The sequence below is a fragment of the Tenrec ecaudatus genome, chromosome 1 (genome assembly GCF_050624435.1).
Source record: "Tenrec ecaudatus isolate mTenEca1 chromosome 1, mTenEca1.hap1, whole genome shotgun sequence".
Lineage (NCBI taxonomy): Eukaryota > Metazoa > Chordata > Mammalia > Afrosoricida > Tenrecidae > Tenrec > Tenrec ecaudatus.
The window spans coordinates 197,287,213-197,303,968 of NC_134530.1; the positions used below are offsets into that span (position 1 = coordinate 197,287,213).

General features: G+C 50.0%; 1 protein-coding gene across 1 annotated transcript in view; it reads right to left on the reverse strand.

Moving 5' to 3' along the window:
- Nucleotides 1-611: 611 nt before the first annotated feature.
- Nucleotides 612-16,756, reverse strand: part of NMNAT2 (nicotinamide nucleotide adenylyltransferase 2) — a 199,378-nt gene continuing 183,233 nt past the window's right edge. Inside the window, exons 9-11 of the mRNA XM_075528205.1 lie at nucleotides 3,177-3,278; nucleotides 2,987-3,054; nucleotides 612-934 (exon numbers count right to left, since the gene is read on the reverse strand). Coding sequence (XP_075384320.1) covers nucleotides 832-934; nucleotides 2,987-3,054; nucleotides 3,177-3,278 — 273 coding nt within the window. The 3' untranslated portion in view covers nucleotides 612-831. The remainder of the gene's footprint in view (nucleotides 935-2,986; nucleotides 3,055-3,176; nucleotides 3,279-16,756) is intronic.

Here is a 16,756-nt window from a genome sequence, read left to right on the forward strand (position 1 = left end):
GCACATGGCACCAGGGCAGGGCTGAAGGCTAGGATGGGGTGGCTTTGTGTGAGCGCAGGTCCAGAGCACCTGGACAATGGTCTTGTGCAATTTAGGAAATGAACACAAAATCGTCTGTAAAACCTTACTGTTCCCACACTTATCTCCCAGGCTTCAGATCCTTTTGATCAAAGGCTGTGTGTGTGTGTGTGTGTGTGTGTGTGTGTGTGTGTGTGTGTGTGTGTGTGTGTGTGGTGTGTATGCACTGGGAGAGCAGACATGTCTGGGCCCTCTTTATTGGGTGCGACCCTCATGTAGTTACTGAGTGCTGAGGCTGGCCCTGCTAGCCCATCAAAGAGGAAGTCATATCACAGAAGTGCATCAAGACTACAACATAAACAACCATGGACACAGATGTCATCCAAGGTCTAGGAGTGGGGGGGGGGAACAGAAAAGAAAAATAGCCCTTTGTGGTAAAGGGCATGCTGGGAAGGCGAGTGCCTGAGCCGCCTCCCCAGAGCATGCTGGGAGGATGGGCACCAGAGCCGCCTCTCTAGAGCATGCTGGGAGACGGACACCGGTACATCTCCAAGGACTGTACTTTCCCCAACGCCCGCCCCCTTTATTCCCTCACCCACCCGAACCCAGAGACTAGAGGAAAGTTTGTCCAAAGGTGACTGTGGAGTTGAGTATGCTGTGGTTCTCTGCAGGCCCCCCACACTGTGGAGGTTAAGTCAGCGAGTGGGGAGAAGAGTCAGGATGAAGAGATGGAGAAACAGAGGCAGGAGAGAAACAGAGAGGCTGACAGACTGAAGGGGCGTGGGGAGAGTGGGGCGGAGGGTTCGGCAGCTGCTAGCCAGAGGTGCTGATGTACAGCTGGCTCTTGAGGATGTAGTCGATGACGGGCTGAGACAGGTAATCCACAACATGACCATCCCCATGCTGCAGGGCCAGCCTGGACAAAAAGAAACGATCCATCATATGGGCACCTCGTAAATCAGGACGCGCCTGCTCAGACTCTTTCAGGAAGAAAGAGAAACAACTAGTGGGCTGCTAGGGGTCTCCCCAGAGCCCCATTTACCAGTCTTTCCTGGGGTTGAGTAGACAGCACCCATTCTAGGGCAGCTCTTTCATCCCCACCATATCCTAATGACACTGTCTCATCATCGCTCAGAGGAACCAGGGACAGATTATGTTAGCCCCTCCGATCTCCCTTCTCTCTGTTTTCTCCTCTGTAACAGGAAGGTATTTGTGGCTACCTCATCCCATGAGCTCCAGGACTAAACGAGCCGTTATCTAAAGCCCTGCGAGGAGTGCCAAGCACACCAGTCACGTTAGTAGGAGGTGTGCTATTCCCATTTCATTCTGCGGGCTTCCTCCCGTGACGGTCGCTGGATGGACAGGGAACATACATGTCTCTGGGTTCTTCTAACCGTCCACTTCTTTTCCTTCCTTCAGGAAGAAACGTCACCAGGATATTTAAATGTCCTTAACGGTGAGCTCTGGGGTCTCAGAGAGGCTCCGAGAGGTACGACGGGCCTCTAGCGACCCATTTTGGCTCCTGTGACATTTTGTTCCAATCTTGGCCTGGCTGCTTCCTCTTGTCTTCTCCTGTGATGCTCTTGAGAATGTTAGGCCCCGGGAATGAATTTCAAAATTCATACACTCTTCAAGATGTTCAGATTCTAGCAGGCATCTGAGCCCTGTCTCGTGAGATTCTGGGAGGCTGCCTCACTGCCTTTGCCATGGATACACTGCCTGCACTGTGTGGGCGAGGTCCCTAAGTGCCTGCTGGTCACAGTGACGCTTCTTGAAAAGGCACATGTGCTTCCACACAAAGATCACCCAGTCAGCAGATCTCCGGCCACCGGCCCCAGAAATCGCAATTCCGTGGGACTCAGCGGAGCACAAGACTTTCTCTTTGCGTCTGATTTTTCACAGTGACTCTGATGGGCAGCATTCCCATCTCCGTGCACTGTCACTGGGTTTCTGCCCTCCCTCCCACTTGATGCTACTCTTGAAAATTCAGGGATAGAGTCCAAGGAACTCATGAGTCCTGGACCAACTTTTTGGTTTTAAATATGTGACGTACATGATACTGCTCCTACACTCCTATGATTTCTGAGCCCCCAAGGTTGGTGGGTTTTGACTGCTTTTTAACCTTTTAAATGGTGGTGCTCCCCACAGAGGTCCTATCGACTCTCCTTTGAGCTCATCCACACTGCCCTCTTAACGTACACGTACAGGCTCCCGGCTCCCCGCTGCCTGCTTTCAGCTCTCTGTATTCCATCCATCTCACCCTTTCCGTGATGTTTCCACTTAGGGTTTGTGGTGGAGACTGTTAACTGTCCCCTAACATCCACTCCCTCCTTCTCCCACGAAGTAGTACAACCTTCTTGCCTCACCTGGGAACCTGGTTTCCTAACTCTAAAGCCTATTCCCCAGCCTCCAGTGAATTCAGCTGGGTGTGGCCAGGCAACTGAGGCCAAGACTGAGACACTTCGCCTTATCTTCTTTCAAACAGATCTTGCCATGGGCTGTACCCTGCCTTTCCCTCTGGATGACAACAAGTCATCACAGCAGCTGCAGATCCAGAGATGGGAACCCTTGTTGAAGATGCTTTTTAATTCCTTTGACTATGCCATGAAAGGGGAAAAAGTCCAAAACCCAAACCTGTTATTGTCAAGTTGAGAGAGGTAAAGAGGACTTATTTTTTTAAATTCTGGATATTGGAGTATTTTTATTATGACTTCTTAGCCTACACCTTACAAATGTAGCATTTCATAAGCGCCTCAAATCAAATCATCTTCGCTCCCCTTCAAACCAGCTCAGACTAGATAGGGGGCTTTCCCCTTTTAAGAATCCATGACTGGGACAAGCGTATGGGTCCAAACAAGAGACGGAATACAGGAGCGGCGGGCAGTGGGTGGGCCCTGATTTAGCAGAGTTACATGGATATTTGCATGCCTGCTTGGCCAAGGGCTCTCTGGCCATTTGTCACACGCACCTGCTCTTGGTTGAACTGACAACAGACATGGGATGGTTGATGTCATCCTTCACCACCATGATGTTGTTCTGGAGACAGAGCAGAAAGGGTGACTGACGGTCAGCCATTCACACTGGGCTCCTTTGCTCCCACCCGCCCCAGCCTCCCAGGCTTCTCAGAGTCCACTCAGCAGGGAGTCGGAGGGACTCACTTTGTATTTGCGGAGTATTGAGGAATGGTTCATGATCTGGTCTGTGTCAGCTGCTTCTCGGGGCACCACCACGATCCCAAAGTCCCCAACAATCACCTCCATCTGAAAAAGAGGGATAGGACAGTAGAGATTGAAAGAGAGAGAGAGACAGAGAGACCTTTAGTGAGACTCTGATCCCAAATCCCTGTCAATGAACTACTTCACAAGGTTGAACTATTGCCCAGGTCAAATCTCAAGTTTAGTCCAAAACTTGGCTTCTCCAGCCAATTCCATCAGTTAGCTCCTTCATGGCTTCAGGGTTGCTTGAATGAGTGGTGACTTTGCCGAGCACACACAGAAGACTCTTGATAGAAATACTTCTAGAGTGAATGAGAGGCAGCGGTGGTTCCCCAAGAGAGTTTTGCTTTCCATTTAGGATAGCCAGGTTTGATTTCCCACCAATGAACCTCAAGCCCAGTCTCCATTTGTCTGTAATTGGAGTTGGGGGTGTTGCAGGGATGCAGATCAGTTGACCAGGAAGCAAGAGTTTGGAAATGTGGATGATTTTATGCCAACTTGACCTTGGGTGAATGTGTCAAGGTGGTGTCCAACCTATCCACCTGATGATGTTTCCTTGGGGGTCTGATCTTTTCCGTAAGGAAGATGGTGAGGAATTTTCTTTCCCTCTTTTAGCCTTTGCTTTCAGCCTTGCTGGGGCTCAACTGCCTCCAGGGGAGGCCCCACGTGGGTGGCTGACCCTGGGACCCACCCTCCCAGCTGTTGGGGACCTGCCATGTTCTCATCGGACAGCCTGGGATCACGCTGCGCCCTGCGTCCCCATTCTGCATTGTCAGCCAGCAGCTGTGTGAGCCCGAGAGGGCACCCCTGGCTAGTATCGGACTGTGGACTTAAGTTGGACTGAGCTAGGATACCTTCTTGATAAAATTATGCATTGTTATAAGAGCTATAAGATCCCCCCAATAAAATGATCTATGAAAAAATACTTCTTGGTGTAAAGTTCTTTCATACATATTGATGAGTGTCACTGGTTCTGTTTCACTAAACAACCTGACCTTCACACAGGGAATTACTTCCCTCATCAGCCAATGGAGACCCCACAGTCACGTGAGGCTGAGCCAGGTAAACTGGGACTGACTTGACAGCTGCTCATGACAAGAAAGACTGGGTGAATACATGTCCTTTCATGTATCTGGGCAAGTTTCCTCCAATTTCCGAGGCTCCCGGGTCCTAACGCTGTAGGATAACATGAAGGGCACGCAGTCCTTACCTGGGACATAGAGATCCTGCTGTCCAGCAAGCAAGCTCAGCCCTCCCACGCAAAGGACGGAAACACACCCTCTGCGTCCCGGGTCAAAGCCGCTGAGACTCCAGAGCAATGGCAAACGTGGAAGGGTTTGGAACGCACTGCTCTGGGCCCAGCGGGGACGGGCACTGCTGGAGGGCACTGCTGAGGTAACCTTCAACAGGAGCTGGCTGCCAGAGTGAGAAATGAACCTTTCTTTTCTGATTAAAAAAAAAACAACCCCCCCCCCATTTTCCGATGACAAATAGAATACAAGTTTGGAACATTCAGGGCGGTGGGGTGGGGACAGAAATCCATCGCAGTGACACGGTCCAAATGTTAGCATTTTATTGAACTTCTGCCCAGTGTTTCCCTGCATGCAAATAGGTGCATGTGCCTACAGGCAGAGGAAACTGAGAAGCGAGTTACTTCCCCTGCCTTGGTTTTGTCCACTCAGCACTACAGCGGGAACATTTTCGCAAACCGTTAAACAAGAGTCAAACACAGTTTTTAGCCATCTGCGGGACACCAGAGCACCTCGTTGTCTTACTGCTCCACAAGAAACCAGCATGCAGGAAGCCAGGCCTACACTGTGTATCTCGTACTTCTGATCTTTTTGTGATTGTAAGTAAAAAGTGGATGGTGGTCCTGACACACAAATCTTTTACCACATCTCTGATGATTTCCTTAGGATAGGTGGATCAAAGGCTGCGAACGGGACACAGTTCAAGTTCTTGAGACATATTACCAAGTTGCTTTCTGGAAAACGTGTGCCAACTTTGAGTTCCAAAGGGCCTGGAAGTTGGGACATTGACTACAGCTTGGAGCTTGCCTAGGCCTATGTAGGTCTTGCCAATTATGGATTCCTGGTGAGGCAAGGAGGGGAGGAGGCAGGTTGCTTCTAAGCAGTGTAGCTTGTTTAAAAAAACCCATTTAGGAGGCAATGGACCCAGACTTAATCCATGATCCTCCATTGGGTTCACCCAGAGCTTCTACGTGGTTCGTTCCAATCCAAACGCTTACTGGAGAAGTGTTAAATATAGACTATGACCTCATGTATCTGGGATGCAGATTCAAAACCTCAGTAAAGTCTTCGGGGTTTACTGGCTCCAAGTTCTGGGGTCACCAGGGTGACCGCTAGATTTTATGTCCACTTGCATTTGTGTGGAGTCCAACCTGTCAATCAGATAACAGCCTGACCATGCCTACTCAGAGGGGTGGCCTTTTAGTAAGAGAGATACTTGGGACCGCTCCTCTCTCTCTGCCCCCTTCCCCACCCTGCTCACTGGGACTTTGTGTCAGTCTCCAGGGGCAGCCCCATGTGGACTGCCTGACCCTGGGAGCTGTTGCCCTATCTTGCCACCAATTTTGGATCCATGAGACCTTGCACCCACCAGCCTGTGATTTCCTTGCATCTTGCTTCAGCATTCTGCATCATCAGCCTGCAGCTATGTGCATCTGAAGAGGGTTCTGGCTAACAATGGACCCGTGGACTTCCATTGGACTGGGTTGGGACACCTTCTGGATATAAAATGATTCCTTGCTATAAAGTTCTTTCTTATACATAGATGAGTGTCACGGGTTTTGTATCTCTAGACAACCGAACCTAACATAGACATTCAATAAGAATCGAAGGTACTGGTTTTCAAACTTGGCTGCACATTAGAAGCACCTGAGGAGCCTTCAAAAATCCCAGAGCCCAACTGACCCCCAACTAAGGCCAATTAACCCAGAGTCTCTGGGAATGGGATTGAGGCATCCGTACTGTTTTGTTTGTTTCAACCTCCCAGGTGATTCTCCTAGATGATCAAGCATGGGAATCAGTGGCATACATTCTGAATTAAAATGCCTACCCAGGGCACTGGGTAGGGTGGAGAGAGAAAGAGGAGGGAAAGGAGTGGGGAAGGGAAGAGGGGATATTTCCAGGCTGGTATATGGGGAGATTCCTAAGCTGTGTGGCCGTGCAGATGTTTTAATATATCTGACATCGACCCTGTGAAGCAGGATCTGCCTTCCGTTTGAGTTTGAGAACTTGATGGAGGCGTCACATGATGCCTGGAATGATGGGGGTATGCAAGTGTGCGGCCTTGTTTAAAGCATGGAAATTGAGGCTCGGAATGGCAGCATGGCCTGTGGGAGAGCTGCCTGTGGGAAAGCTTCTCTTTCCACTCAGGAATAATGATCCGAGCAGCCAAGCGATCACAGTGCCTGTGGGCGGTGGCAAGCAGAAGGGGACATGACTGCTGGAGATGTTTTTCTCTTCCAGACACAAGCGACAGTGTTGCCCCCGGAGAATCACAGGGAGGTGAGGGCCACAGGGCCACAAGATGAGACCCCAGCTTCAGCTTCCTCCAGGGAGCAGCCCTGTCGGGCTCAGGCCAGAGACTGCTGGCGTGCCCTGCCCTGGGCACAGACACTAGGGCCTGGGGGTAGTTCTCATGAGTGTGTTTCGCTGCCCGTCGCTCTCCACGGCTTAGCTGCCCCTCCCACTGCCCCCTCCATCCCCTATGTGTGCTGGGCTCTTCCTGATGATGCTTGGTCCTCGAACCCCTGTGGTGATTTGGTTTTGGTTTCTTCTCATCTCTGTGAACTCAAAGTGTGGGCGTGCCCCAAGCCTCAGCCCTGCCTCGCCTTTCTTTCGATCCACACTCACACCTTTATGATTGTATCCAACCCATGCAGGGATCCCCAATTCACATCTCCAGCATGGCCATCCGTGCTAATGTTCACACTGGTATGCCCAGCTGCCTTTTCAACGCCCCTCCTTGGATGGGGCCTCGCAAACACGACGGGTCCAAAATGGAGACCAACAAAAATCCAAAGCCCAATTCTCCTGCAGCCCTTTCCACTTCAATAATGGGAACTCTGCTTTGGTGGTGCCTAGGGCCAAATGCTTTGGGATTTCCCTCTTCCGCTCACATCCCACAACAGATCAGCTCCCTGGCATGCCTGTCGAAGCAAATCCAAGCTCACTGCCATGGAGCCCATTCTGACTCACAGCGACCCTATTGGACAGGGCAGAACTGTGCCTGTGGGTTTTTGAAACTGTAACTCTTAAAAAAAGTTTAATGGCATATAATCCACATCTCATACAATCTAATAGTTCAATCATATTAAGAAGAGTTGTGCAGTCATCACCACAATTAATTTTAGAACATATTCTTCTTCTTTGTACTCATTATTATTAGCTCCCCACTTCCCCCCAACCTCCGCAATACACTATCCCTAAAGAAGAGGGAGACCCAGAGAGGTACGGTGCACAAAGATAAATACCATTACATACACAGTTTTGCATTACCAGAAATAACACACAATCATTCACAAGTGGATACATAGACAGACAAGATGAACAAGTATGAGTAGGCAGGGGACGGGGGGGGGAACCCCACACAACCATATATAGGTTTGGTAGATGATACTTCTACAAACCTATTTGTATGTGCTGTAAACATACCCAGGTTTCTAATAGAACAAACAAAGGGGAAGGCATGCAAACTTTCTAGCCATAATCAAAGACCTGGAGGGAATGAGTCACAGAGCTTGGAGGTTTGGGATTGATGTCTCAGGGCACATCAAGGTCAACTGCATAATGGAGTTCAAAAAGACAATGTTCTACATTCTGCTTCATTGAGTAACAATTCAGGTCTAAAAGGTTTGTGAATGGCCATGTAAGGCGCTACTATTGGTCTCTTTGTGTTCAGAGAAAAGAAGACTGAAGATGTTTCAGGAAGCATGGAAACAATTAGTCCACAGGACTAATGAGCAATGAAAACCTCAGCTTCCACCACCTGAGACCAGAAGAACTAGATGGTGCCCGGCTACCACTACAGACAGTGGAGGTTCCTGTATCGAGTGGAGGAAAATGTGGAACAAAACTCAACATCATGAAAGAGACCAGGCTTACTAGTCAGACAGAATCTGGTGGAATCCCCAGAACATGGCCCCTGGTGACCTTCCACCAGGCCTGGAAATGAATTCACCCCCATGGTTCAATGTTCAGCCAAACAATAAAGAGGTCGATATGGCAACACACACACACACATATACACGTCTGGGTAGCATAGTGGGTTAACACATTCGACTGCTAACTGCAAGGTCAATAGCTTGATCCCACCAGTTCCTTCCAGGGAGAAAGATGAGACTCTTGGCTCCTGTAAAGATAGACAGTCGTGGAAACACAACAGGACAATTGCACTCTGTTCTACAGGGTCACTGTGAGTTGGCATCTACGGGCTGGCAGTGAGTGAAATAAGGTGACTAATCACACTAGGGTGGCGCACATGCCTTAGGATTTGAGAGCAAAGGGCAGCACTTGCCCAAGGACTAAGTTCAGAAGGAAGGAAGAGTTAGGAAAGAAACACAGGGAGAAGGGGGAGAAGTGATATTATTTTGTGGATAGCGCAGCCAATGATATGGAACAACATGTGCATGAACTGTCAAATGAGAAACTGATTTACTCTGCATAATTTCCCTCAGTTCACAATGAAGTGTGAATTTTTTTAAAGGTGGTGGGGAAACCAAGGTGAATATCAGAAGAGACCCTGAAACTTGCTCTTAAATGTAGCGTAGCTAAAGCAAATGGAAGAAACGGTGAAAGGAACTGAACAGAAGATTCCAAAGGGCAGCTCAGGAAGGCAAAGTGAAGTATTATAATAAAATATGCAGTTGACTTTGGCCAACAAATTGAAAAACACTGAAGAAAACACTCAAGCCTCTCGTTGCAATATTGCATGGAGGGAGTATTAAAAGAAGGTTGCAGGAATACATAGAATTGTTGCACCATAAGGAATTGGTCATTTCAGGAGGTCGCATAGGAGCAAGAACCAATGGTGTTGAAGGAAGAAGTCCAAGCTGAACTGAAAGCCTGAGCATAAAACAAGTAGCCAGGAACTGATGAAATACCCACCGAATTACTTCACCCAATGGGTGCAACACTGGCAGTATCGGCTAGTCTCCTTCTCCCAGCACCTCTCACCCATTGTGGATTCTGACACACAGTGACCCTAGGGCACAGATTAGAACTGTTCCTGAAGGCTGTTTAAAAGGCTATAATATTTATGGATGCCAACTGACAGATCTTTCGCCACCTTTCCCCCCAGAGCAGGGCAGCTGGAGGGTTTGAACCACCAACCTTACAGTTAGCAGCTGACTGTTTAACCACTGTGCCACACTAATCAAAGTTGATCTCTGTGCATCCGTGTGTACAGTTCACTGCTGTGTCCCCGATGGAAAGGACCTGGCGCACCATGCATAGCGCTCACTGGATGCAACTGAGTAAGTGCTTGTAGTCTTCTCTGGACTGAGAAACCCTCGCTGGGGTGAGTCGGAATTGACTCGACGGCAGCCAGATTGGTTTCGGTGAGTCTCTGGATATCAGAGGATGCTAACCCTATCACTGGGAGCTCTGAGAGCCTAGGAAGTGATTCTTTAGACTTTCAGGTTCCTCTGACAGGTAGGGATGATCTCACTGCCGTGGTTCCCAGGTCTGACCTGACTGATCAAAAGCATCTCTTTGGAGAGCTTCAAATACAGCCCTCACCGAGAGACTCTAGTGAAGCTGATCTGGCCAGACCTGGAGGCTGTCCCTGAAAGAGGGGTTCCTTGCTGCTTCTGACAGGCACCCATGTGTGGGAATGGATGGCTTTAAAACACATAGGCTGTTGGCTAAGCTGCTTACACTCTGGCCTGGCGTGGGCTGAGCCAGCAAGCACCTCTGGGGAGTCCAGCACATGAGGTCCTCACAGGTGCGCCTGGGGCAGGGGTGGCCAGGGAAGACATCTGATGGCAGGAAACCGAGGGTTGCTTGGGCCCTTTCTGTACACAGGTCATGCGAGGGGAGGGCCCGAGTCTTCTCCACTGCACATGGCCAGTTTTGCATGAAGTATGGTTCCTGGCAACCCCATATGTACAGAAAACTTCTCCATAGAATTCTCAAAGTTGTGACCTTTCAGAAGTAGATGGCCCAGCCTGTCTTCTAAAGCAACCCTGCATGAATTTGAATGACCAGTCTTTCAACTAGCAGGACAGTGCTTAACCCTGCGTGCCATCTGGGCCCTCTTGCACTAGAGGTCCAGGCCTCTGTAGGCCTGTCTTGGGGAGGGGGCAGTGGGGTGGGAGGGAGTGTCTGGCCAATGCAATAGCCCTTGTTTAGCAAGGCCCTCTCCCGGTGGCAATCAACAGGAGCTCACTGCCAGCGCTGGGCAGGACTGGGTACGTTCATCCTTCTCCCCGAGCAGCAATCTGCGGTCCTCTGAGTTCGGTGCCCATGGGCTGCATTGTGTCTCTGAGGTGGAGGTCTCTGACATTCATCCTGCTTCAACTTCCTGCTCACAGGCAGGGCTTTGATCAAACCTTTTCATCTCTAGTCAAAGGCGCTCCAGGGGATGCAGGGGTGGGAATGGGAAGAGGAAGTTGGAGGGGTGGATTCTGCCTCCCTAAAGTGGGGAATCTGAAGGAAGGATATGACACATGTTGGGGTGGGAAGTAAGTTGGCTTTGGGGGAGAGGATACTCAGGTGCCATTCAGCAGACCTCTGGGGAGGAATGTGGGGCTATCATCCCCTCAGGAGGCTGAATTGTCAGGCCTGCCTTGCCAGCTTTCAGAGAGGCTAGGAGACAGAGCAGTAGCAACAGGACAGGGTGGGGATACTGATGGCGTTTCATTCAAATTGCAATAAAAAGCCATTACAGTTGGAAGGGGCTCTAGGGAACTCAACAAGAGAATGCGTTAGGCAGAGGGCTTTATTTAACTAGCAATTGGATTTGGGTTTCGTTGCCTGGCCCTAGAAAATCTCACAGCTCAGATCCTCAGTTGGGTCCTTCTGAGATCAGGGTTCAGAATCCTGGTCTGGTAGAGCCGCGGGCCCCAGTGAAGACAGTGCGGGATGGACGTGGGCAGTCAGTGAGGAAGGGAAGCAACAGGCACTCCGGGATCCGCCTGGTGTCAGGCGGAGTTGTGGGAGCTTTATCTGCGGGCACATTCCATCCTGCAGCAGCTATCTTAGGAGGCGTGGCTCTCAGTTCCCAGTTTATAGATGAGGAAACTGAGATTCAATGCAATTTAATAACTCGCCTGTGTGGTATAGGTAGAAAGTGAATTTGAACTCCATTCTGGTAGTACAGTAGTTAAAATGTTCAGTTGTTGACCAAAATGCAGTGGTTCAAACCCACACACTGCTCTGTGGGAGAAAGATGAGGCTGTTTGCCTCATAAAGAAACCCAATGGGCAGTTATACCCTGCCCCATAGAGCTGCTATGTGCCAGAACTGACGGGCGGGCGGCAATGGGTTTTGTGCTAGAACTGACGGGCGGGCGGCAATGGGTTTGGGTAGGTCTGGTCTAACTTGAAGGCTCTTTCCACCTCATGCTGTTTCTAGATCTATTTTTTTTATTTTAATCATTTTATTGGGGGCTCGTACAATTCTTATCACAATCCATACATGCATCCATTGTGTCAAGAACATATGTACACTTGTTGCCATCATCATTCTCAAAACATTTGCCTTCTACTTGAGCCCTTAATATCTGCTGCTCATTTTCCCCCTCCCTCCCCACTCCCCCCTACCTTATGAACCCTTCATCAGTCATAAATTATTATTATTTTGTCATGTCTTACACTGTCTGACGTCTCCCCGCCCCCCCCCCCCCCCGTCTTCTTCTCTGCTGTCCCTCCCCCAGGGAGGAAGGTATATGTAGATTCTTGTAATCAGTTCCCCCTTTCTACCCCACATTCTCCTCACCCTCCAGGCATTGCCACTCTCACCGCTGGTCCTGGAGGAGTCATCTCTCCTGGATTCCCTGTGTTTCCAGTTGCTATCTGTACCACTGTACTTCCTCTGGCCTAGCCAGATTTGTAAGATAGAATTGGGATCATGAATAGTGGGGGGGGAGGAAACAGTTAAGAACTCGAGGAAAGTTATATGCTTCATCATTGCTACCCTGCACCCTGACTGGCTCATTTCCTCCACACAACCCTTCAGTAAGGGGTGTCTAGATCTATTTTTAAGACTCACCTTCCAGTGATTTGAAAATTCATTGATTGGAAAAATATTTTGAGTTGAAAATATATCTTACCGGTTTGTGAGGGAGGGAGGGAAAAAATGAGGAGCTGAGACCAAGGGCTCAAGTAGGAAGAAAATGTTTTGAAAACAATGATGGCAACAAATGTACAAATGTGCTTGACATGATGGATGGATGTCTGGATTGTGATAAGAGTTGTATGAGCCCCCAATAAAACGATTTAATAAATACATAAAAATAAAATATATCTTATTTTTTTCTCCTCCAGGATCAGTGCAGGCTATGTCCTCATTTCGTACCCCATGTCTCCCCCTGCAGGGTATCATTTTGTATCCTTCCGGGCCAAAGCATGGTGGCGTGTGCGGGCTCATCCATTGCAGAGGAGCATGTGCAGCCCTCTTCCTGACCCTGGCTTCCCTCGGAATGAGGTGGGGCGGAGGCCAGCGTGGTCAGAGACGGGAAGGTGGGCATGCATTTCCTGGACGGCCCTGGAAGGGTGCTGCGAAGGGGCTTCCCAGAGGAAGCCATCCTCCTCCCAGTCCCAATGATCACTTGGGGGTGGGTGTGGGAAGGCCGGGAATTCCAGACCCAAATCAAAGCCTGAAAACCAAACACAAGGCGCCTTCACACGAGAACCAGAATCCCAGGAGCTGAGCCTCCTCTGAGCCTATCAACTGGGCACTGGGCTTATCAGTACAGGGGCCTGCCCTAATCCCGGGGGTGGATGCTTCCATCAGCCTTTCTGGCTGGAGCTGGACTAGCTAATAAAAACCATCTGGGCCCTAATGACCGAATGTTTGTCCTGGGCCCTGGGATTGCTTGTGTGGTGGCGAGGGCTGCGGGCTCTTCCTCTGTTTATTTTCCTTGGTTGCTTTCTCACAGCTGGTGGATACAGCAGGCAACCAGTCCGTGGCTGGTTGGTTGGAAAACGGTTGGGTAGCGCCAATTAGAGCCAGCCAGTGGCATGCTGTCCTTTGAGATATTAAAAAGTGAATAAAATAAACAAAACAATAAATATATTTTAAAAATAAATTAATTAAATTAAATCCCTCAATGGCCTCTCTCTCTCTCTCTCTCTCTCTCTCTCTCTCTCTCTCTTTATCCCTCCCTTGGTACCTAATGGTCCACCCTTAGGGATTCATCCCTTTGGGGTCAATATTGGCTCATGCTCATTTAAAATGCAGCTCCCTTTGAGAGCAGCTAATTCGCTGAACCATTAAATGTAATGATTTTTGCCTATTTCAGCCAGGTGGATCCGTTTCTCCAAAAGGTCTTGTTCCCACCACTAAATCTTTTACCACCTCCTGCCTGGCTAGAGCATCCATCACCCGTCTGTTTGTCTTACTGCAGTTGCTTGTGTGTTGCTGTAATGTTAAAGTGATGTCATCAAGTCATCGGTATTTCAAAATCACTCATGGGAGACACATTTCAAAGGCACTTCCAGATAGAGACAGACTAGGAAGAAAGGCCTGGAGCGACAGTTACCTAATGAACATCCTCCGGACCACCCCAGAACAGTCTCTGATACTGTGTTGGAGGTCACTCAAACTGACCCAAACCAAACCAAACTCACTGCCATTGGGTAGGCTCAGACTCATCGGACAGGGTAGAACTGCCTTTGTGAATTTCTGAGGGGGTAAACCTTTGCAGGAGTAGAAAGCCTCGTTTTTCTCCTGAGCAGCTGCTGGTCATTTCAGACTGCTGACCTTTCAGTTAGCAGTCCAGCATCTCACCCACGACACCGCCAGGGCGCCTGTGCCCAGCATGTCAGCAGAGCTCAATCAACGGTTTAAAAGAAAGTGAAGGGACAGAGCCAACATGTACTGAGTGCCTATTGGGTTCAAACACCCTTCTCAACGCTTTGATATTTATATTGTATAACCTAAAGAAATGATAGGGAGAAATGAGGTATCTTTAAACATCAGGGGCCTCAAGGTCAGAGGTATGCTATGTCCATGCCAGCCCTTCTATCAGCATCTGCTGGGAGACTGATGGAAGGAGACGATCCTTGAAATAGAATTAATTGGCCAGATTACCTTCCACTTGAACAGGATGGACAAAGCAGCTGGCAGCCCAAGATCCCCAGACATGGGCTTTGTTTCCAGAAGGGAAGGGAGCGTACATGTTTTTTGCTTCACCTGTCTGTCTGTCCATAGATGACCCTACAGGCTCGGCCTTGGTTTGCCATAGCTCACAGTCCACACCCCAAGCCCAGCATGGGCGCTGCTGCTGGGGTTCAGGGGAGCAAAGGGCCCAGGCAGATGGAGGAGAAGGATTTTCTCACAGGGAATCAGGGGATAGGGCTCTTTAGGGGTTGGGTGCTGATCTCCCAGGCTGGGTTGGGAGCTTGGATCTTGGTTCCCTCAGGAATCAAGAATGAAAATGCCAGCCAACAGGCCATACAAACAAACTCTTTGTGCTCCAGAAGAGGGAAACTGCATGAATATGTATGGAAGTGTCCCCATGGAATGTAAGGGGAAAGGGGCGGGGCACCATTGGTCAAAGGGCGGCCATGGGGTGTGTTTATGGTGAAGGGTGGGAGGCTTTCCCTTTAGCTGTGTAATTGGATTTCTGTTTGGAAGGCCTGGGATCCAAGTCACAGAGGGCTCCGCTTGCCTCCAGCAGGGGTAGAGGGATGCTCACTCCACAGGTCCCCTGGCCCTTTCACGGCAGACTGATGGTGAGGCCCTTCATGCTCCCCCGACCAGCCTGGACTGGAGGCTCTCCCCGACCTGGATTCTGAGAAGGGACGCCACACTGAAGACTGGGATGAGGAACCAGGACCTGGGAAAATCCTGACCACACTTCTGTCCCCAATACTGGCCTTGGGGACATTGAGCTTAGTCCATAAGAGTCACTTAGGGTACCAGGTGGTAAAGAGAAATGCCTTCTGATAAAGGGATAAATGAATGAAGGAAGGACTAAAAATTGGGACAGAAATAGGGGGAAGTTTGTTTCATACACTTCGTCCCTAGAAGTCTCACAGTTGGGGATAGAAATCCCTAAAATAGGCCACTCCCAGGCAACCCCCATAGGGTAGAACTTTCTACTAGAACAAGCAGGGCTCAGTCTTGAAACACCTTCCATTTCCAGACACGATCAACCGAACCTTCTCTCCATGCAGACGGCGGGCCTATCTCCAGTAGCTAATAGTTTGTGCTTCACGCATTCCCTTGGCCTGCTCACTCTGAGCCCTATTTCCAGCAGGAAAGGGACCAATGCAGGGCTGGGGAGGGGGCGCAACCCCTAAGGTGTGTGAAATCAATAACGCTGCTGTCTGGAGAGAAGAGAGGAAATAGAAAGAAGGAAGGCCATTTTCTTTCCTCTTCCCTCTCCCTCTCCCTGGTCCTCCCTTGGGGGCCCTTGTGCAGTGGGTAAAGCCCGGCGCTCCCTGGGAGAAAGATGGTACCGCCTTGGAAACCCTGTAAAGCAGTTCCACTCTGGCCTAGAGGGTTTCTATGAATTAAAACTGATGAGGGGTGATAGCGGTCTGGTCTCTTGGGTTTCTCCTCTTGGTTACACATGACTCTTACACTGAGGGGCTGGAGATCTGTGAAGCCCACAGCCTGCTCCCTCTGGGACACCCCCTCGGGCAGGGCCTCATAGGAAGAGGAGGCGTGGTGGTCAGCCAGGAGTGAGGACCAGCAGAGCCCCGGGCCCTGGCGAGCAAGTGGCAGCAACCCTGCCTCCAGGCCACCAGAAGGAGCACAGGCAAGGTGACCCTAACACACTGGCACCAGAGCCCTGGCTTCTTTCCAGGCCCAGGGCGCCTCTCAGGTGCTGGTGATGGCATCTGACTTTACATTTGATTTAAGTACATTAAACGTGAGATGTCTGGTACACTGCGTGCTGTGGGCTGCGATTCACATTAGTCATATAAGGAAATGGTCTTTCATCCATCTGCCTCTCTCCCTTAGAGCCAGCGGTTCCAAGAATCCCTCAGGTTAGCTGCGGGCTGAGTCAGGCAACAGAGCAAGCAGTGTGGGTGGGCTACTATAGGGATAAGGACCAAGACAGAGCCTCGCACACCAAGGGGAACAGACTTAGGACTGGAGGGGGGCCAGGGGAGAAGAGGAAGCAACAGGCTAGGAGGGTTGTCAGGTGCTGGCTTGAGTGAGAGGAGGACTAAAGACCCACCAGGGACCAAGAACTATCGGTGGGGAGCAGGGGTGGTGGGAGTGGTGGGTGCATTGAACTCCAGGGGCGGGCGGAGGGAGCTGATAAATGGGTTGAAGAGTTGATGCAGAATTAACAGTCTAAAATATACAACATCCCCCCAT